At 39.2% G+C, this 24,052-nt stretch overlaps 1 protein-coding gene across 5 annotated transcripts in view; it reads left to right on the top strand.

Annotated features, from left to right (window-relative positions):
- The window catches only part of LOC140205260 (leucine zipper protein 2-like), a 562,336-nt gene that overhangs the window by 514,251 nt on the left and 24,033 nt on the right, over nt 1-24,052 (top strand). For all 5 annotated transcript variants that reach the window (XM_072272727.1, XM_072272728.1, XM_072272726.1 and 2 more), the window contains 2 exons: nt 11,394-11,504; nt 21,574-21,655. In XM_072272727.1, the coding sequence (XP_072128828.1) occupies nt 11,394-11,504; nt 21,574-21,624 (162 nt within the window). In that variant the 3' untranslated portion in view covers nt 21,625-21,655. The remainder of the gene's footprint in view (nt 1-11,393; nt 11,505-21,573; nt 21,656-24,052) is intronic.

Genomic DNA, 24,052 nt, shown 5'->3' with positions numbered 1-24,052 from the left:
CTCCAAAGACTCAAGTGTGTGCTGCTAATTATGACACTCCTGAAATCTACAGGGAAGTGCATGAGCCTGAGACATTTAAACAGATGTTCGTAATTTTCCCTAAAATAACATATTATATCCTTTGCTGATTTTCCTGCTCTCCCATCTTGCCCATAGTTTCTCTTCCAGAAAGAGGTTTTGTAGTAGAATAAATAAGGGGATAGGTGAAAGTGAGGAGATGAGAGTGAATGTGTGTTTAAAAGAGAGAGGGAGAGATAAATTTGCATTGTAAAACAGTTGTGATTGGAGTCTATGTCGAGTTGCCAATGACAATCAGGAGTGACAAAGGGCACCTAGAGTACTGATGGCCTTAGAAAGATGAAAGTTTGTGTGTGAGCATTGAAGTTTGATGAGTGTGAATGCCACAATGAGGAATGCTAAACCACTTACCGCATATGTCTGAGCACTTACACTGGATGACAAAGAGATTTATTTTTGGCTTTAGTGTTGTCTTTCCTTGTACCACACTTGTATAATTTTGTACAATTTAGGTTTAACTAATCCTTTTTCTCTCCTGTGAGAATGTGCCTCTAATGGTATGTGTCTGTTATGCTGCTGCAAGTTTCTCATTACACATTGGCTTTCTCATTCTCATGTAAGAATATGACAGTAAATTCAACTTGACAGCATAACCTTAAGGGTCAAAAAATGTTTTCCATGTTGCCATGGTGGTGATTTCTGATTAGCACTTGTCTTTCCCAACTGTTCAAGGGGTTTGTTGGACCCCTGCCCCTACATTTCTCATCACCTATCAAGTTATCAGATTCAGAATCAGAATCAGGTTTAATATCGCTGGCATATGTCATGAATTTTGTTAACTTTGCAGCAGCAGTACGATGCAGTACATGATAAATATACCAAAAAAAACAGAATCACGGAAATTCTATGTACACATATTAAATAGTTATGTTAAAATAAATAGTACAAAAACAGAAATAAATAAAAAAAAGTAGTGAGGAAGTGTTCATGGGTTCAATGTCTATTTAGAAATCAGATGGCAGAGGGGAAGAAGCTGTTTCTATGTCGCTGAGTGTGTGCCTTCAGGCTCCTATACCTCCTTCCTGATGGTAACATTGAGAAGAGGGCATGTCCTGGGTGGTTGGAGCCCTTAATGATGGACACTGCCATCCCAATGCACTGCTCCTTGATGATGTCTTGGATACTACAGAGGCTACTACAGAGTCTCTACTATGATAGAGCTGACTAATTTTACATCTTTCTGCAACTTTCTTAAATCCTGTGTAGTAGCTCCCCCACCACCCCACAGTATCAGATGGTGATGTAGCCAGTCAGAATGCTCTTCATGGTACATCTGCAAAAGTTTCAAGGGTTTCAGGTGACAAACCAAATCTCCTTAATCACCCAGGAAATTGCGTACTCTCTCCACTTCTGATCCCTCTATGAAGATTGGTTTGTGTTCCTTCCTTCTCTCCTTTCTGAAGTCCACAATCAGCTCCTTGCTCTTACTAAAGTTGAGTGCAAGGTTATTGCTATGACACCATTCAGCTAACTGGTATATCTCACTCCTGTACGCCTTCTCACCGCCACCTGAGATTTCGCCAACAATGGTTGTATCATTAGCAGATTTACAATGCAGATGGCATTTGAGCTATGCCTAGCCACACAGTCATGGTTGTAGAGAGAGGATAGCAGAGAGCTAAACACACTGTGGTGGGCCAGTGTTGGTTGTCAGCAATCCGCACAGGTTGTGGGCTTCTGGTTAGGAAGTCAAGGATCCAATTGTAGAGGGAGGTGCAGAAGTCCAGATTCTGTAGCTTTTCAACCAGGACTGTAGGAATGATTGTGTAAAACACTGAGCTGTAATCTATAAACAGTATCATGACATAGGTATTTCTATTGCCCAGGTGATCCAAGAATGGGTGGAAAGCCAATGAGATCATGTCTACTGTAGAAATATTGTGGGGATAGGCAAAGTGCAGTGGGTTCCGGTCCTTGCTGAGACAGGAGTTGATTCTAAACATAAAAACCTCTCAAAGCATTTCATCACTGTAGATGTGAGTGCTACTGGATGACAGTCATTAAGGCAGTTCACACATCTCTTCTTGTGAACTGGTATAATTGTTGCTTCTGTGAAGCAGGTGGGATCTTCCAACCTTAGCAATGAGAAATGTCTTTGAATGACCCTGCTAGTTGGTTAAAATGAGTTTTCAGAACCTTACCGGGTACTCCATCTGGGCCTGAACCTTGCAAGAGTTCAGCCTCCTGAAAGACAACCTGACATTGGCCTCCAAGACAGAGATCACAGGGTCACTGAAAGTTGCATGGATCCTTCTAGCTGTAGTTTTATTCTCTCTTTCAAAGCAAGCATCAAAGACCTAGATCTCATCTGGGAGTGAAGCATCACTGCCATTCATAACATTGGGTTTTGCTTTGTAGGAAGTAATGTCTTGCAAACCCTGCCAGAGTTGATGTGCATACAATGCCACCTCTAACCTCTCTTAGCTCTTGAAATAACGCTCTGCAAGTCATACCTGGTTTCCTTGTACAGAACTGGGTCTCCAGACTTAAATGCCACAGATCTAGCCCTCAACAGACTATGAACCTCCTGGTTCATCCATAGCTTTTGGTTTGGGAATGTATAGTCAATTTTCATAGCCACCAACTCACCCACATGGGTTTTAAATGAATTTGGTGACAAATGCGACATACTCATCTAGACTTGAAGATGAATCTCTGAATACAGTCCAGTCAACAGATTCAAAGCAGTCCTGTAGGTGCTTCTGTGCTTCCTTTGTCCATACCTTCTTGGTCGTCACTACTGGTGCTACAGTCTTCAGTCTCTGACTATCATCAGGGAGTAGAAGTACAGCCAGGTGATCAGACTTTCTGAAGCATGGGCATGGAATTGCATGGTAGGCATTGGTGATTTTAGTATAGCAGTGGTCCAGTGTTTTGCTTCCTCTGGCACCATAAGTGATTTGTTGACAATAATTATTTAGTAACATTTTCAAGCTAGCCTGGTTAAGATCTCCCAAAATGATGGGAGATCATTTGATTCATGCCTGTTGATTACATCACTCAATTTGTCTAGAGCTTATTTGACATTGACCTTAGGTGGAATGCAAACTGTTACCAAAATAATCGCTGAAGTCTCCCATGGCAGATAAAATAGATGACACGTGATCACAAGGTATTCCGATTCTGGCGAACAGGATTGGGACAGCACTGCCACATTATTACACAATTAGGGATTGATCCTGAAGTATATGCCTCCACCTCTGCTTTTGATAGACTTAACTGACCTGTCTTGGAGGTGTATAGTGAAACACTCTATTCGAATCATTGTTTCTGGCATGGAAAGGGTTAACCAAGATTCCATGAAACAAAGGACACTAGCAGTCCTAATTATTATGATCAAAATCTGAAAAGTAGGGGACACACTCCCTTTCCTGAAGACAGTAGTGTGGTATGACACTGGTGGAGAGTGTACTTTAGGGCTAGAGCCTGGTTGTTTATCCTGTACCTGGCATCGGCTAGCAGGTACACAGCATTGTGACACTAATGACTGGAAGTTTGTGTTTGGAGTTTAAACACAACTTAAAACACATTTATTCTCAACAGTTAGAATGAATAAACATGGATGTATAGGTATGAGTTAATCATTCAAATTAAGTTTAGTATTCCTATCTAATTTCTAGAGAACTCCTCTTATTTCACATTATTATAAATCTGACCTTGACAAAGGCAGAAATTTAATAGCATGTCCTGGGAGCAGTTTCACACAATAAACTTCAAATTCATATTTCTCTTATTAACATTTGGAATTTACTCTTTATTATTTTCCTCTATGTTTTCTATCTGCCAGTCTATCCACATTGTAATGGTCATGTTGTCATAAACTTATATGAAGACTAAACACCGGCTTAATTCTCCATTAAGCTTAAGTGAAGTATTGTGGAAAAATGTCAGATCTATACATAATGGAAATAGGCTTCAGGTAAATGAATTTGAATCACCTTTGGAAGATATCTTCTTCAAGATTTTCATTTAAAAGGACCGTTTTATCCAAGTGGAGCTTGCGCGTTCTTCCTGTGACTCCATGAAGGCCGAGACCCTTCGTCAGGACTAACTGAAATGTCGACTGCACCTCTTCCTACAGATGCTGCCTGGCCTGCTGCGTTCACCAGCAACTTTGATGTGTGTTGCTGGAAAAAGCCTGCTTGCCTTTACCCCTCATAATTTTCTATACCTCTATCAAATCTCCTCTCAATCTTCTACTTTCTAAGGAATAAAGTCCTAACCTATTCAGAATCAGAATCAGGTTTATTATCACCGGCATGTGACGTGAAATTTGTTAACTTAGCAGCAGCAGTTCAATGCAATACATAATCTAGCAGAGAGAGAAGAAAAAAGAAATAATAATAATAATAATAATAATAATAATAATAAATAAAATAAAACATAATAATAAATAAACAGGTAAATAAATTACGTATATTGAATAGATATAAAAATGTGCAAAAACAGAAATATTGTATATTAATAAAGTGAGGTAGTGTCCAAAGCTTCAATGTCCATTTAGGAATTGGATGGCAGAGGGGAAGAAGCTGTTCCTGAATCGCTGAGTGTGTGCCTTCAGGCTTCTGTATCTCCTACCTGATGGTAACAGTGAGAAAAGGGCATGCCCTGGGTGCTGGTGGTCCTTAATAATGGATGCTGCCTCTCTGAGACACTGGTCCCTAAAGATGTCCTGGGTAGTTTGTAGGCTAGTGCCCAAGATGGAGCTGGCTAGATTTACAACCATCTGCAGCATTTCTCGGTCCTGTGCAGCAGCCCCTCCATATCGGACGGTGATGCAGCCTGTCAGAATGCTCTCCATAGTACAACTATAGAAGTTTTTGAGTGTATTTGTTGACATACCAAATCTCTTCAAACTCCTAATAAAGTATAGCCGCTATCTTGTCTTCTTTCTTTCCTATTCAGTCTTTCCTTATGACCTATAAATTGAATTTATACTGTATCACTTAAAATTCTTTTAAAAATGTATATGATTGTATACATCAGTTACATGATATGTATAAAACACCTGCTTGGCATTCAGAGACATAAATAGTTCAAGTTTCCATGTATTATTTGTTTTATCGTGTTTCTGGCATATGCCCAGAGCAAAATCTAGAAGACACACTCAATTTAACTTTGGCTCATTCTCTTCTGATAGTTTCTCTTTATTTAAAATTAACACACACAGACTTTCACCAGTTTTTTTTACGAAGAATTCCAAACACTTATTCAGACATTGGCATTCCCATCTTGAACATTGAAGTTGATCAGGAACTTAAATGCCACATACTGTAGATGCTGTGGCTACATGAGAAGGTCAGATGCTAGGTATTGTGCAGCGAGTAACTCACTGCCTGGAATCCTAATGTAGTAATCCTAATATAACTGGAATTCTCCAAAACATCAAAAAACATCAAAAAATGATATTTCTCTTTGAAAATTTTCCTGCCTTTCTCATTTAACCAATCACAAAGTCTCCTGAAAGGATAATGCTTCATGACATAAGCTGCCCTGGCATTTAAGCAACTTCAAAAACTGGTGTTTAAACAGAGGTTGTCTTGATATAAACTTCTCAATAAGCCTGTGCTTTGTGATATAAATGTTTAAGTTAGGCATGAAAGCCATGACGGCTTCAGGAAGCTGTTGTGAACAGCTTTTGAGCCCTATTGACATCATATTTGCATATCTAAAGTGGAGTATATAATGATTTACACCAGGGTGGTATTTTAGCTTAATTGATATGGCAAGTTATCAGTTATATGTTGCTGTCAACTGCTGACAAATTTTTATAATGGTAGGCCTGAAACAAGCTTTCTGCATATTGTACAGTTCAGATATGGGCACATAGTATCTATGTAAGAATCTTCATCAATTTAACAAACAGCTCACATCCAGCACTCTTTTGTATATCGCTTACATTCAAGGCCAGAATATCATTCACTTAAGCAAGGATTTCAGCAGACTGATCCTAATGGATGGTTAATGTTTATTTGTTTATTAAAGATTACAGATATGAATAAACAATGAAGGCAGTTTATAACTTTGATAGTAACTCCTTAACAAATTTAGTTGAGATGTCTAGATGTGAAGGGATGTGATAAATTCTACTGAGTTGAGGGCAAACCATTTTCTTAAGAAAATATGAATAGTGGATCAGAATCAGAATTAGGCTTAATATCAATGGTATATGTCGTGAAATTTGTTAACTTTGCAGCAGCAGTACAATGGAATACATGACAAATGTAGAAAAAAATGAGTTACAGCAATTATATATATTAAGTAGTTGTTAAAATATGTAGTGCAAAATCAGAATCAGAATCAGGTTTATTATCACTGCATGTGACGTGAAATTTGTTATCTTAGCAGCAGCAATTAAATGCAATACATAATCTAGCAGAGAGAAAAATAATAATAATAATAAAATTTAAAAAAATAAATAAACAAGTAAATAAAAGTATTGAGGTAGTATTCAAGGGTTTAATGTCCATTTAGAAATCAGTTGGCAGAGGGGAAGAAGCTGTTCCGGAATCGCTGTGTGTGTGTCTTTAGGCTCCTGTCCCTCCTTCCTGGCAGTAACAATGAAAAGAGGGCATGTCCTGGGTGGTACAAGTCCTTAATAATGGATGCCGCCTTGCTAAGGCACTGCTCCTTGAAGATATCTTGGATTCTACAGAGGCTAGTACGTATGATGGAGCTGACTGATTTTACAACTCTCTGCAACTTACTTAGATTCTATGCAGTAGCTACCCTTATACCAGATGGTGATGCAGCCAATCAGAATGCTCTGTACAGTATATCTGTAGAATTATTCCAGTGTTTTTGGTGACAAACCATATCTCCTCAAATTCCAAATGAAATATAGCTGCTGCCTTACCTTCTTGATAGTTGTTTTTCCAGATATTAAATTTTAAAAATTGTGCAATCGCACATAATTGTGTTGCCTAAACATCGTTGATACAGAACTTCTATTTAATTGGTTGAAAGACCTTTCTATTGCAACCATGCTAAAAATGACCATGCTAACCAGTGAAACAAATGACATACACTTCAGTCAACCCAGCACTATTAATGATTGCAGGCTTGAAGCCATTCAAATCCAACATTTCAACCCTAACTGGACTTCATTGGATGTGAAGCAAATGGTAAGTATTTTAATCACAGTAATTAATACTCCGAATGAACCTTAAAAATGATTAACACCAGTATATCTACAAGTGCTTCTGTTAATGCTTGTTAATAAGTACCAGAGCATGGTGTTAAATTGTTATAACCTGCAAAGATTATACCCATGCTCAACAATATTCTTTTGATAATTAATAGATCATGGAGGCCTGAAGATGCAGGCCTGTAATTCCCACCATGCAGAATAAAATGAGGGAAGAGCCATTGTAGTTACACACCTTGAGAGCAGATCTACAAAGAGCTGGGAATTGTCATTGTGACTAAAGAAGATATAGAGAGAAAAAGGAGAACGTATGGTGAGAAAATGCCAAGAGTAAGCGGAGGTCTAAGTAGTTATTCGGGATTGAGACTGACTTGCTTTCAGGTTAGTTCTGAGTTTTCTGGAATGAGGCCGCTGTAAGTCTGAAGATTCTTCCACTGAAAGAGTGCGTTGGTGATTGGTTTTAGAGGCAGCACACTCACTTTATCAGCATCACATGAATTTTGCATGATCCCTATGAATAGTCTCAAAACTGATTTGTCATGGGAAGTGATTCTCAGGCGGTTGGAGGAAAAGGTGGAAGAACTTGCTCAGTGTCTTGGAAAAAATTGCAACACCCCCACTGGCTCTTGGGAATCCATGGGCCATAATTGCTCAAAGTTGGAAAAGGAGCTTTAGTTTTATTAGAAGAACAACCCGTATGTAGTCGAGGATGTGGCTAATTCACTGACCCAGTTGATTATACAGGAGGATACTTGATCAAGAAATCAATGGGAGTAACATCTAGACCAGCATCTAACTCCAGATACTCTCCATTTCAACACTGAACGCCAATAGCTCCACCATTGACATCGTTGCAAATTCTGAACCAATATCTTCTGTCTTCGACATAAATTACATTCTCTTATCACTGATATCTTTCCTTCCCCTATTTTCAAAGGCTAACACAGCCTATCTGACCTGGGACTAAACGTATGACCTTATATGGCCAACAAAATGGAAATGACCAAAATTGCTCTGTAATTTTACTCATCTCTGTTTCTACTCTGACTTATCCACTGATATCCACAACCAGGTCTTACTGATTATTAGACTGATGACTCCAAAGCCTCATAGGCTAATGACAGATTCAGATCTTACCTTGGTGTTTGGGACTCAGGCCTTAGGTGACTGAGAAAGACTATGAAGAACCCATCTGACCCCATCCAATAACAAATCTTCCCAGAGCCGAAACCATTCATAACCTTAAACTCATCAAAACTTAACCTAATGTGCACCATCGCATTGGTACTCACTGATCTACAACAAAATTTCAATCTAGCAATACCCTAGTTTTAAAATTCTTACCCTTACTTTTAAATTATTCATTTCTCTGTAACCTCCTCTGACCCTACATTACTCTAGGATCTTTGCACTCCTCCAGTTTTGATCTCCTGCACATTGTAATCCAAGTACTATTGACTAACTTGCCTTCACCAGCCTGAGGGCTTAGCTCTGGAACTCTCACCAATCTCTCTGACTCTCTTCCCCTAAAATGCTATTTTAAACCTGCCTCTATGACCAGACACTTGATCATACCTTTCCATCACCCTATGTGGCTCACCGTCAAGTTTTGATGGATAAAATGCTGAAAAGTTGCTTGATATATTTTAAGCTGAAGAAAGCACAATATAAATACAAGTTTTCTGTATTGTTGTTATTGTTCTTGAAATGAGTGGCCCCCAGCTGACAGAATTGCTTCAGGACTCTATCTAAGAAATGAAATCATTTCCTCCGCAAAGGTATCTGAATATGTCATAATGAAAAATTACAGAAATTGCACTCAAATGAGTGCGATAAAAGAGTTCTTCAGGCATATAATTCAGTTCTAGTATATTGTAGCTTCGAGAATGTCAGTGATCTGTTTGTTTGAATAGCTTCAATTTCCTCAGCCAAGAACAGCATGACCTAGAAACATTAAAATCATGAAATCACACTGTTAAGAATGAGTCCTTCAGCCCATAACCTATGATAAGTATCAAGCAACCATTCTGCATTAATCCCCACTTTAATAACTACTGCTTCGATCCCCCAGGTATCTACCACTCACCTACGCACTGTGTGCATTCACCCTATCGATGCCCCTCATAATTTTATACGTCTCTATAAGACCACCCCTCGATTTCTTTGACCCATTAGATGAAGTTCTAGCCTACAGCCCACACCTTTGGAAAGTGTGAGGAAAATGGGGCACCCAGGAGATACCAATACCATTAAGGAGGGAAAGTGAAAAAAAATATATAACTCAGTGGGCCAGGTTTAAACTAGTTGCACAGCAGCACTGCATGGATAATTAAGTAGGCTGATGGCCTAGTGACCAGATAAGTAACCATTAGGGATTGGATTGGCTTGTTGGGTAGTGGGGGAGTGAGGGGGTCGATAGAAAGCTTTCCAATATGTCCATGGGGAGCAATGAGGAGGTTGCAGATTCAAAAATTGAATTAATCAAATTGTCATGGCGTAAATAGACTGTGATGGTGGGATTAAAATCCAGATCTACCAAACATTTAAACAATTCCGCTCCGAGAAAGCGCCCATCTCCTGCAATGTTAATTAATGCAAAAAAATTCTGATCAGAGGACTGAAATTCATGTAGATACCAAGCAAACTCAGTGATAAGATTGATTACATCAGAAAACTTACAAGCACATGTGCGTGTCCACCATAGTGATTATAATAAGTATTCTTAATGTGCCTTAGTCTTGTTGAATACCTTCGTTTATGTCCATGTACAAGAACGATAGTATGCTTTGGGCTGTTATGTTTCATGGGATGTCTCTAGCTAGACGGGCTGAGTCGTTTGTAAAGCACAAATGTTGAACCTTAAAACAGGAAAGTATCTTGTGCACTTGATATTTGATCGAGTTTTCTTCCACATTACTCAGGATAGTTGCTGAGATGACTGTCAGCTTGGAAAGATTTCTTTTGTTCTAATCCCAGCATCTAAATATAAAAACTGTTCTCTACAGTGCTCTGCATTTTATTATAAAAAGAATTCTATTTTGATATTTTGTGCCAAAAACAATAAAATTTGATCATAGTCCATGATTTCCTAAATGAATAGTTTATAATGAATTAGCTACAAGGTCTGTTAAGATTTCCTATATAACTCTCATAAAAATGCAATTTCCATAGCCGTGACTTCCAACGAGTAAGTGACCCTTCTGAAGTTGCCTATTTCTTCTTTATCATTACTTCACTGGTTTAAGGGAAAAGGTTTTCTTCTGATGTCTGTGCAGTTGAACAGCTAATTATATCTGTTAATAGAGTGAAAAAATGTGCTTATGCCTAAAGGATAAATAAAATTATGCTTTTCCCTCTGTAGATTTAATTCTATTTTACCACAAACCAAACAACTGTTCACATTAGAATGTGCTGATGAATATTGAATGCTTCTTCCCCAGTTTGGAGTACAATAACATAGTGGTTAGAATAACACTAGAACACATGACCCAGGTTCAATTTCACTGCTGTCTATAAGGAGTTTTTACATTCACCCCAGGACAGCACGGGCTTCCTCTGTGTGCTAAGGTTGCCACCCCATTTCAAAGATATACAGATTAAAGGTCAAAGGTGCAAAGGTTCACTTTCTTGTCAAAGTATGCATGTGTAACGCAACTTTGATATTTGTCTACTCCAAGGTAGTCATTAAACGCAGAAAGACCATGGATGATGATGAAAGGAAAGACATCAACTCCTCTCCCCCAACCGGCATGAAAAAGAAAAGAAACAAAGCTCACATATCCCAAAAATCCCCCTCTCACCCGCAGCAAAAAAAACAGCAACAAAAACAATCAATAATCCTCTATGCATAACAATCCACGACCCCCTGATTCGCAGAAAAGAACAGCGACAGGAGCACCAAATCCCCAACTACACCCCCCCACCAACACACAAAATAATCAACAGATCACCTACTCAGCAATCAACCGCAAGAAAGGAAACCTGAAGGGAATCAATATTGATCATAGTCTAATAATCACAAAAAATCTCAGAATATGGGAGATGTTTTTCTCGCTGCATACGAGAAGAGCAAACTACAAGGGTTAGTGTAATTGAGCAGTGCAGGCTCATTGAGCCAGAATGGCCTGTTACCGTGCTATATCTCAAAATAAAAATACATTTCTTTCAGCTCCTGGATGTCTCCCAGACTGAAAATACCAATTTACAAAATAAAGAGCCGGACCCCACTGAGGCCATAAAGAGCAACGATCAGGATTTAATGGATTGCAGTTTGCACAAGGTAAGCACAGCATAACTTGGATTAAATATCAAGTAAACCTGCCAGTGTAATTTAACAGACGGTATTTTAATGGATTCCAACTTCTTAATTGTTCACCCAGTGAAAGAAAAACAACTAGGAGACCATTGTTTTTATTATTTCTGATTTTCTTTTCTTCCCACCTCCATGCAATGGGAAATTAAAGGTTAGAGATTAGTCTATGGCAAGCTAAACAAACTATATATCAATACTGAAGAAATAAAATGAATAACACTCTTCCAATATTTTCCTGAATTAATACCAAGTCTATTACCATATCTGTGACCTTTACAGAACCTTTAAATATCTACTCCCAGGTGCAACAAAATGGTATCTGTTTTTAAGATTTGACCTTTATCACAAACTATCATTATTGGAATAATTACTCTTACGACCAGGCAAATGAGTTCAGTATTTCTGGGAGATAAAGGTTATTACCATGAAATCCCCAAAGTTTGCATTTCATAATGAAAAGATTATTGCTTTTCACATTTCTCTTCACTGTTGTAAGATCATGGACAAGCAGATGCAGAAAAGTCAGATAAATGCTATTGAACAATGATGTGACACGCATTGCTTTTTGTTTTGCATTTTAAAACAATTATCATCAAGTTTTACTTCCAGAGGCAAAAGAAACATCACACGTAACTCATAAGCAGCAGAGGTTCTGCAGATATTGGAAATCTTGAGTAACACACACAAAATGCCGGAGGAACTCAGCAGATCAGGCAGCATCTATAAAGAGGAATAAACATTTGACATTTCAGAGCGGAAGAAGTCAGAATAAGAAAGTGGGGGGAGGAGAAGGAGTGCAAGCAGGCAGGTGATAAGTTAAACTAGGTGAGGGTCAAGGTGAGTGTGTTGTGGAGGGGGGATGAAAAGCATAGAAGCTGGAAAGTTATAAGTTAAACCAGATGAGAGGGGAAATTGGTGTGTGGAAGATGGGGCTGAAGTATAGAAGCTGGAAGATAATAGGTGGAAGAGCTAAAGGGCTGAAGGAGGAATCTGATATGAGAGGACAATGGATCATGGGAGCAAAAGAAGGAGGAGGGGCATCAGAGGGAAGTTACGGACAGATAAGGAAAAGTGGTAAGAGGGAAGCCTGAATAGGGATAGGAAAAAGAGAAAAGGGAGAGGAGAAAAATGACTGGACGCTAGAGAACATAGAACATAGAATAGTACAGCACAGTACAGGCCCTTCGGCCCACAATGTTGTGCCAACCCTCAAACCCTGCCTCTCATATAAGCCCCCACCTTAGATTCCTCCATATGCTTGTCTAGTAGTCTCTTAAATTTCACTAGTGTATCTGCCTCCACCACTGACTCAGGCAGTGCATTCCACGCACCAACCACTCTCTGAGTAAAAAACCTTCCTCTAATATCCCTCTTGAACTTCCCACCCCTTACCTTAAAACCATGTCCTCTTGTATTGAGCAGTGGTGCCCTGGGGAAGAGGCGCTGGCTATCCACTCTATTTATTCCTCTTATTATCTTGTACACCTCTATCATGTCTCCTCTCATCCTCCTTCTCTCCAAAGAGTAAAGCCCTAGCTCCCCTAATCTCTGATCATAATGCATACTTTCTAAACCAGGCAGCATCCTGGTAATCTCCTCTGTACCCTTTCCAATACTTCCACATCCTTCCTATAGTGAGGTGACCAGAAATGGACACAGTACTCCAAGTGTGGCCTAACCAGAGTTTTATAGAGCTGCATCATTACATCGCGACTCTTAAACTCTATCCCTCGACTTATGAAAGCTAACACCCCATAAGCTTTCTTAACTACTCTATCCACCTGTGAGGCAACTTTCAGGGATCAGTGGACATGTACCCCGAGGTCCCTCTGCTCCTCCACACTACCAAGTATCCTGCCATTTACTTTGTACTCTGCCTTGGAGTTTGTCCTTCCAAAGTGTACCACCTCACACTTCTCCGGGTTGAACTCCATCTGCCACTTCTCAGCCCACTTCTGCATCCTATCAATGTTTCTCTGCAATCTTTGACAATCCTCTACACTATCTACAACACCACCAACCTTTGTGTTGTCTGCAAACTTGCCAACCCACCCTTCTACCCCCACATCCAGGTCATTAATAAAAATCACAAAAAGTAGAGGTCCCAGAACAGATCCTTGTGGGACACCACTAGTCACAATCCTCCAATCTGAATGTACTCCCTCCACCACCACCCTCTGCCTTCTGCAGGCAAGCCAATTCTGAATCCACCTGGCCAAACTTCCCTGGATCCCATGCCTTCTAACTTTCTGAATAAGCCTACCGTGTGGAATCTTGTCAAATGCCTTACTAAAATCCATATAGATCACATCCACTGCACTACCCTCATCTATATGCCCGGTCACCTCCTCAAAGAACTCTAACAGGTTTGTTAGACACGATCTGCCCTTCACAAGGCTAGCAGGAAGGAGCTTAAGAATGACATTAGAAGAGCCAGAAGAGGCCATGAGAAGGCTTTGGCAAGCAGGATTAAGGAAAACCCCAAAGCATTCTACAAGTACGTGAAGAGCAAGAGGCTAAGATGTGAGAGAATAGGACCAATCAAGTGTGACAATGGAAAAGAGTGTATGGAACCGGAGGAGGTAACGGAGGTACTTAATGAATACTTTGCTTCAGTATTTACTACTGAAGAGGACCTTGGCGATTGTAGGAATGACTTAGAGCAGACTGAGAATATCTGTTCCCAATTTATACTTCCAAGTTCCTTCCTGCCAAGTTAAGTGAACTCGTCCTTTTCTCCTTGGAGCAGCGGAGGATGAGAGGTGACCTGATAGAGGTGTATAAGATGATGGGAGGCATTGATCGTGTGGATAGTCAGAGGCTTTTCCCCAGGGCTGAAATGGCTAACACAAGAGGACACAGTTTTAAGTTGCTTGGAAGTCGGTACAGAGGAGATGTTAGGGGTATGTATTTTACGCAGAGTGGTAAGTGTGTGGAATGGGCTTCCGCCAACGGCGGTAGAGGCAGATACTATAGGGTCTTTTAAGAGACTCTTGGGTAGGTAGATGGAGCTGAGAAAAATAGAGGGTTATGGGTAACCCTAGGTAATTTCTAAAGTAAGTACGTGTTTGGCACAGCATTGTGGGCTGAAGGGCCTGTATTGTGCTGTAGGTTTTCTATGTTTCTATATAATTTTCATGAGCATGAATTTTACTTTATACCTCAAGTTTGGCAATAATTTGTGTAAGAGTGAAGTTCCATCACCTCTACGACCTCACCTCAATACTGAACTGATTCCACAACCTGTGATCTCAATTTCAAGGACTCCATCACTTAAGTTCTGAGTATCATTTATTTATTGATTGATTGATTATTCTTTCTTTCTTTTTTATTTGCACTGTTTGACTTCTTCTGCACATTGATTGTCAGTGTTTGTTAGTATGGTATCTTTTCATTGTATTGCTTAGTTCTACCTTGACTGCCTACAAGAAAAGGAATCATCGGGTGGTTTTTGGTGACATACACGTACTTTGATAATAAATTTATTTTGAACTTTGAACTTGGAACCATAGTATGGGGGTCACCTATATTGAATAAAATTGTAGTTTGGAAACCTTCATTTGGAGCTATTTTAATTCACTTATCAAGCAATTATACTTTATTCAATCTGGAGAATGATGTATAGCTGGCCATCATATAGAAGCATTCTGACCCTGCGTCATTCAATAGGATCACAGTCAATCAATCAAATTCACTACCTTGCTCCAGCCTTCTCTCCATGTGCCTGATTAATCATGACCTGAATAAAGAATACCAGCTGCTTCTGGAATGTAGTTTATAACTTGACTTCAACTGGTTTCTTTGATAAAGAATTCCATCAGTTCAACACACCTAAATTTCTCCTTATGACAGTCTTAAATGTCTTTCGCCTTATCTGTACTCAATGGTCCTTGGTTCTGGAATTCCTGGCCATTTAGAACACCTAATCTCTAGCTATTTTGTCCATTTCTATAGATTTTGGTCAATTTCTGTGAGATTCTTTCAGTCTTCTAAAATACAGAGAACATATGTCTAATTGGCTTGATTTTGCCTCATAAGTTTGTCCTGCACCAGCCTAGGAACCTGTCTCATCAACTTCTCCAGAGCAGAAAGACATTTTCTCAAATACTGAGATCAAAACTTCACATGATACTCAAGGTGTACCCTCAGCAAAGCTCTTTATTTGCAACATGACATTCCTGCTCCTACATGCTTACTTTAAATGGGCACCTACCAACAGTTGTGGACTTTATCCTAAACATACTCTGAGATTGAAAAATATTCACAAATGGTTTGGAAGGAACTTACTATTGGCTGAGTTATGTAGTTTCTACTGAATGGTTTAGTTTCATTTTTTAAAAATCTGATTGAACCATAGCAGGTTTATGTTTAATTCCTGAGAGAACTGTTAACTATCATCCACTTGTTGCTGGGCACATCACAGACTCCACAAAGGTGGTCAAATCTAAAGGTCTAAGATGAGCTTAAGGTCAGATGCTGCTGTGGCTGACCCTCTGCTCTATAAGTGGCCTTACCATTAAGCTAATAACTGGCATAAGCCCTCACTCACATAACAAGGTCACAGACACCACAAAAAGGTAAAGAAAAGTTTGCTTGTTTTCTTTCATTTTTATGAATTTCTAGCATTTGTAATTTGTTTATTTTCGTACTTTTTATATATTTAAAATCAACTTGAATAGTTTTAACAAACAAGAGAAAATCTGCAGAGGCTGGAAATCAAAGTAATGCACCACAAAACGCTGGAGGAATTCAGCACGCCAGGCAGCATCTATGGAAAAGAGTAAACAGTCGACATTTCAGGCTGAAACCCTTCATCAGTCCCGATCAAGGGGCTTGGCCTGAAATATTGCCTGTTACTTGATTCCATAGATGCCGCCTGGCCCACTGAGTTGAACAGTTTTAATTTTCTTTTTGATTCTTAGATTATGAGAACACTCAGTCCTCTTTTATTGTCATTTAGAAATGCATACATGCATTAAGAAATGATACAATGACTCTTAGAACCATTATGATGAGTGCCAAAAGACTTTGATGGCATTGAGTTCTCAACGGCCATTGGACAGGGTCTTAGCATCCAAAATGTGGATATTCATACCCTGAAATTCCTTGTTGACTGCGAAACTCTCAGGAGCTGAGGACCAACTCAAGGGATACAATAGATCTAGAAAGGATCAGTTCAGATGGACAGGTGCCATGGGTGAAGAGTTTAGATAGTAGACAGAATCTAGGGCAACCTACCTATTCAGTCAGACTAATAAATCACTTTCAGCTGACAAAGAACAGTAATTGACCTGCATAGTAGAGATCTTGGGGACTGACTTCTCAAACTCAATTACAGGATCTACCTAAGGCAACATGAAAATGACATACTATTCAATAAGTTTTGATGATGTGATCTGCATTTACATTTGTAAATATTGCACAGAGACATGTCCTTTGCCTTAAAGTAATTAGCATAATATAGTAGCCCTAAATAATAGAATCAATGACTTAAATCTCCCTTGCAGGCAAAATTTTCATGTCCCCTCATATATAGTTGACATAAAATGACAAGCAAATAAAATGGCTGGCTGTTTTTCTGCTTGACAGTCATATGAAATAGGAATTGATAAAATGTAGGTTGAATACAAAATGATGTAATGCAAAATCAGTAATACTTCGAGGTTTAGGAATGAGAATTGGACTATAAAATGGAATTGTTGCAATAAGACAACAGAGAGCCCACTGAATTTGACTCATAAATATGAGTATTGCTTCATTTTAGAGTGTGTCTGCATTGGTGCGTGTGTGTAGGGATAGAAAATCATCACGGATGCTGGAAAGTCATGCTCAGAGGCAGTGAAATTACTTTGAGAGCTGGGAGAAATAGCACGAATGCAAATGCACTGTGCTGTGAAAAGAAATGTGAAATAGAAATGTCATATGATGTAAAGGAGTAATTGTAAATGGTGAAGTTTGTAAAAATCAAAAACTGTAAACCAGAGAGATGTTTTGTAGATTGCTTCTTATATGTGAGCTAGCTTAATGGAATTCTCAGCTCATAAGGCAAATATTCCAAGTCAATGGCCTCCTCTACTGCCACGATAAGGCAGCACTAAAATTGGTGAAGCAATACCTTGTAAGTTAACACATTTCATGACACATGCCGGTGATAATAAACCTGATTCTGATTCTGATACTGATATTTCCTCTGAATAGCTTCCAACACAAAGGCAAGACCATTGATTTCTCTAACTTCTGATAGTTTCTCTACCCTTTCTTCCTTCTCTCTTTTTTCATAACCCATTCTGTCTCCCATCTTACCCATTCTCTTCTTATCACCTGCTCATCACCTCCTTTGGTTCCCCTCCTTCTTCCTTTTCTCCCATGGCCCACTGACCCCTTCTACAGGCTTCCTTCTTCTTCAGCATTTTACCTCTTCTAGCTTCTTACTTCCTGTCCCTCTCCCAACCACTACCCTTGCCCCTCTCCTGGTTTCACCTACCTTCTGCAAGCTCGTAATCTTTCCCTTCCACCCACACCCCTCTTCATCTTATTTTGTCTTCTTCATCCTTCCTTTCAAGCTCTGATGAAGCGTCTTGGCCTGAAAAGGCAAATGCTTACTACTTTCCATAGATGCTGCTTGATCTGCTTAGTTCCTTCAGCCCATTGCAGTACACTTTGCTCCCATATGACTGCATGACCAAACCTACAAGCAGTCACATTTTCAAGTTTGCCACTGACATGGCAGTGGTGGGGTTCATCAACAATAACAATGAGACTGTTTGCAGAGAGGAGATGGAAGAGCTCAAGGCCTGGTGCCAGACAAAGAACCTCTTCCTCAGCATTCAGGAGAATTTGCACCACTCACACCCTTCTTTACATCAGTGGCACGGCAGTGGAATTTATAAACAGTTTCAAACTCCTGGGAGTGCATATCTCACACAACCTCTCATGGTCCCAGAACACATTCTGCACATTCAGGAAGGCTCACTAGAGCCTCTCTTTTCTGAAGAAGATGAAGGGAACTGGATCACGTCATTCTACAGGTGAACATTAGAGAGCACCTTAACAAGCTACATCATTGCATGGTACGAAAACTGCACTCTGGCAGACAGGAAAGCTCTACAATGGGTAGTTAATACTGTCCAATGCATCAACACCAGCCTCTAGTCCATCAAGGACACATATACAGAAACACGCTGGAGAAGGGCCAGTTACATCATAAAGAACCCACCCACCCTGTGCATGGACTATTTGTCTCACTGCCATCAGATCCAGAGTAACAATTATTTTGTTCCCCTTTACACTTGTGTACTGGAAATGGCATTAAACAATATTGAATCTTGAATCTGGTATGTTGCTCTGGATTTCCAGCATTTAGCAGAACCTGTTGTGTTCAAGATCCTCCGAACCTTTTCCAACTATCAGTAGGCGTCACACAGTCCCAGACAAGGAAATTGAAGGCTCCCTCTATTATCTTCAGTGATAACTTGGATCAAAATTACTTTCATTGGATTGGAAGTGACTTGGAAAGAGTGGGACCAGGAAGGAAGGAGAGGGATACAATCCCAAGCAAAGACATTGGAAAGGGTGTCTGGATGCAGAGAAGCAATGATGAACCTGGCCACTCTGTCTGGCATTGGATTCACATATGCACGATTTAAAACATGCCTTTATTTTGAAATCTGCGATCTGCAGCAGTTATTGTAAAGTGGCCCATCAGTTTCAGATTTCCATTACAACACACATGGTTCTTTTCCTCTTACACTTAAGAAAAATGGGTGACAAAGGAGTTATCTGAGCACAGTGCAGGAAATGGATGCTGCTCAGCAAATTCTGAGATGTAATGTTTCCACTCTGAAATTTTCTGAAATAAAATGCTAATCAGTTGTAAATAGTTAAAGTCTAGTTATAAAACATATGTGCATAAAACATTACCTCATCAATAAATTGAAAGAACTTTTATCACCTTTCACATCATCAGTTTGTTACCAGTTCACAGCCGATGAGTTACTTTTAAAGTGCAGAAATTGTTGGCATGTCCCATCCAATCTAGTGTATGTATAACAAAATCCCACAAGCAGTCTTTAGATAAATGACTAGATAATTGTTTAATGACGATGGTTGAACGATCAGTGTTGTCCAGGACATCAGGAAACCACACTACTCTTTTTCAAACAGTGCTGAAGGATATTTTGCATCCATTTGAGAAGGCAAGCAGTTTTTGAGCAGATCAATGAAACAGAAATACAACCTGCCCAACAGCGCAACATAATTTCAATATTCTATTATCGTGTCATCTTAATTTACATACCAGCTGTAGATTTCCATTTGGGCCCAAGCTTTGTTTATTATATTTGGAGAAGATGATGAAGTTCATCACAACCTCACATGCAAAAATCAATATATCAATGTGACATGTAATCATGAAGAAGGTATACCACTGGCTCTACTTCTTTAGGAGTTTGAGGAGATCTGATATATCACCAAAGACTCTTACAACTGTATGGTGGAGAACATTCTGACTGATTGCATCGCGTCCTGGAATGGAGGGTCTATTGTACAGGGTTGCAAGAGGCTGCAGAGAGTTGTAGACACAGCCAGCTTCATCATGGACACAACCCTTCCCACTATTGAGAACACCTTTAAGGAACAGTGTCTCAAGTAGGCAGTATTCATCACTAAGAAGACTTAGATATCCAGAGTATGCCCTCTTCTCGTTAATGCCATCAGGGAGAGGTACAGTAGCCTGAAGGTGATTCAGAAGCAGCTTCATCCACTCCACCATCAGATTTCTGAACAGTCCATGAACCCTTGAACACAACCTCATAATTTATAGTAATTGTATGTCTTTGCACTGTAATGCTGCGCCAAACAGCAAACTTAACGCCATATAGGTCAGTGATAATAAATCTGATTCTGATTCATCTAGGTCATCAATTAGTCCAGCTTCCAATCGATATTCATGTCAAAAAAAACTATTTAAAGAAAATCAATTTGGATATAAAGGGTACCTTAACTCAAAAATTCAGAAAAAGAAAATAAGATTTCCATTGGTATGTGTCAAATTGTTTTTCACATAAGATTTCCATGTTTTTTCCTTCACTCTTTCACTAGATGAGAGAAAGTATGATTGTTTTTGCTGGAATCAAAGAAGGTCAAGAAGAGATTTTGACAAAGATCTGTGAAAACTGATTTGCAGAGCACGGGTTGGGATGGAGATAGGAAACTGAGCAATGGCAGGGGCACAACTTTCCATAATGCATTGATGGCTGTTTTCCCACAGTGCTTTCTGTCATCTCCAGAGTGCTGTTTGCGTGAAGTTTGCATGTTCTTCCTGTGACCATTTTCCTCCAACAATTTCAAATCGTGCAAGTTGATAGGCAATCTGGCCATTGAAATTTTCCCTGGTGTGCGGACATTGGTGGAATCGGGGGGGCAGTTGATGGGAATGTTGGGAGAGTAGATTACAGGAAAAGGTTGTGGAAAGTGGCATTGCTCTGTGAGCTGGAATAGACTCTTCAGCTAAGGTGACTTCCCTCATGTTGTAAGAAAATAATTTGTGATATTGAATGTACACGCATTTTCACTGTTGCAGGTAAATGATAAAGCAATTATATTGAAAGAGTATGGATACATAAGTTGAGAGGACGTGGTATAAATTTGAAGCTGCTCTCAAGAAAACAAAACTGAAACAAGTTAACATTCATATGCTTTTAATATTGTAATGAAGGTACCTTGATGCATTTTAATAAGCAGTGTCTGATGATGTCGACTGAATGAAGTGATAAGCTAAAAAAGTCACTGGTACTTAAAATAGAGAGCACAGCTATTAATATTATTTGCAAGCTAAAACTGAGGTGGAAGATCTGCCAGAATCTTGTGGAAAAGTGGAGCGAACTTGGTCATTCCCTGCCGATGAATATGTTGCAAATTGTAGGAAATTGCTCATCTTCTCTTTTACGTCATGTGTTCTGTAAGGGAACAATACTTTTATTTGTATGTTTGTTGGACATGTTATACATTACTTTTATGTGCATATATCTCTCTACAGGCTGGCAAGAATTGTTCTACAAATCAAGACAATAACCCTCCTACTGAATAGGAAAACATCTGAAATGTGTTCATCTCCAAAGGTATAATTTGTCACAACTCATGCAGAAAACAAAGCTCTAGGAAAACAGCAATGACTTTGAAGAATTGATTGCTCTTTTTGCTGAGTGTTGAGAGTTGGCAATGTGGTGGTAAATGACTTTGTGAATGAAAATACCTGCTTTTTGGTAAACATTACAGATGTTTACATTTGGTAGCCCATGGATTTGATTAGCTAAACTTTCTCTGTCCTCTTTTCCATTCTAATAAGACTATGTGACCTGAAACCTTAACTTTATTTCTCTTTCCATAGATGTATCCTGAATTGCTGTGAGCTTCCAGCATGTTTTTAATTTCATTTTTCTCACATTTTCAACATTTTATTCTCCAACAACCTTAATTATATTGCTCTATTATATGCTTTACAAAACAATTAAAGTGGTTGAAGCTGGCAAATGAAAGATCACAAACTATCCTTAACAGGTTGATATTTTGTGTCCTGCTAAATAATGATCCCAAGGTCACAAACTTTGCAAAATCCATTTTGTGCATCCTGAATTTTCTCCAAAATATATGGTTGTGATTTTCCAATAATCAGATATTCAGCAGGATGAAGAGGTACAATATTTTGGAAAAGGAGCAGGTACATCATACTGGAATCAATAAACAACTGTGTGCTTTATACTGATACTCGGCATCAACAACTGCATTAAGTGATTTTGTGAAGAAAGAATCATTTTCCTCTTTCTATTTGATCGATATGAAAATTTCTAGTTACACAATTTATATTTCCAGTTTTTCTTAAATATGAACATGGAATGGGTAGCCACCTGGCAGCTTAACTGCAAGCAGTACTCATTTTTACTTTACAATGAGAACTCGCTCAGAGAGTTATTCTGTGCAGCCACCTCTGTCTGTAACTTATCAATATATTTAATGACCATGGATCAACATTGTAAACATCTCCCTTTGTGTTATCTCAAGAAGATTAAAATGGATTATTTATCTCTTCATGACTATATATGAGGGGTGATTGATAAGTTCATGGCCTAAGGTAGAAGAAGTCAATTTTAGAAAACCTTGCACATTTATTTTGCAACCCTCCTACATTTACACACTTAGTCCAGCAGTCGTGGAGCATACGGATCCCTTCTTTGTAGAAGTCGGCGTCTTGGACCTCCAGAAAGTGGTCTGCAGCAGGGGTGATTGATAAGTTCGTGGCCTAAGGTAGAAAGAGATGAGTAACTAACTTCAAACTTTCTGCATAATCACTCAAAGAGCTGAACTGTAATGAGAGCTGTATAACTCATTTCCTACCTTAGGCCACAAACTTATCAATCACCCCTGCTGTGGACCACTTTCTGGAGGTCCAAGATGCTGACTTCTACAAAGAAGGGATCCATATGCTCCATGACCACTGGACTAAGTGTGTAAATGTAGGAGGGGACTATGTTGAAAAATAAACGTGCCTGGTTTTCTAAAATTGACTACTTCCATCTTAGGCCACAAACTTATCAATCAGCCTTCGGAATCTGTTCTGCACTTCCAGTGTCTTTTCTCTGCAATATTCAAGTAGATAGTATTTATGTATTAAATTTAATTAATCCATAGACTAGTACCTGAGGTGTTTTCTATTTCACAAACCATTTATTAAAAATCAGAACAATTTAGTTTCCGGCAATATTGCTCTTCATTATTTTTGATTCTGTAGGAATCTCGAGCATTGTTAAATACTTAGGGAGTCTCACTAGAACCAACTGCAATAGTGAGACCCACTGCTGATAAAAGCAAATCTTAACACATATAGTACTGTGCAAAAGTCTTAGGCAGATATACGTAGCTAGGGTGCCTAAGGCTTTTGCACAATACCATGTTTGTCAATGTGGAGCTGCGAGTGAGTTTGTAATCTAGCAGGAGTGAAGGAAGTTGGGAATGGCAAGGATGGAATGCCATGAAAGCGGTGTAGGACAGGTGACAGAGAAGGAACGCCAGGCATGGGGGTGGGGTGGCACGTGTGCAAACTCACTCAGCCCAGAGATGCCAGGTCATTTGATTAGAAACAATTCATTTATTGTTCATTACAGAATGTCTCTCTGGTACTTCCACTCAACCATGAATCTCTTCTCCCTGCCCAATTCCCACCTTCAGTCCACAACCACAGCCTACATCAGAATCAGATATATCATGACTCACGTATGTCTTGATTTTTTTTCTTTTTTGCAGCAGCAGTAGTAGAATGTAATAAATAAAATTACTACAATACTGTGCAAAGGTCTTAGGCACTCTGGCTATATCTATGTCCCTAAGATTTTTGAACAGCACTGTACATCCTAACGATAAGGTGCCTGGTGGTACCATCAATCTTTTAACAACCATTCTCAGGGAAATGGTTTATTTTATATTATTTATTCTTTGGTTATAGATGACACAGGAAAGGTCTC

Source organism: Mobula birostris, chromosome 11 (assembly GCF_030028105.1).
Source record: "Mobula birostris isolate sMobBir1 chromosome 11, sMobBir1.hap1, whole genome shotgun sequence".
NCBI lineage: Eukaryota > Metazoa > Chordata > Chondrichthyes > Myliobatiformes > Myliobatidae > Mobula > Mobula birostris.
This window is presented reverse-complemented; position numbering and strand designations above follow the sequence as displayed.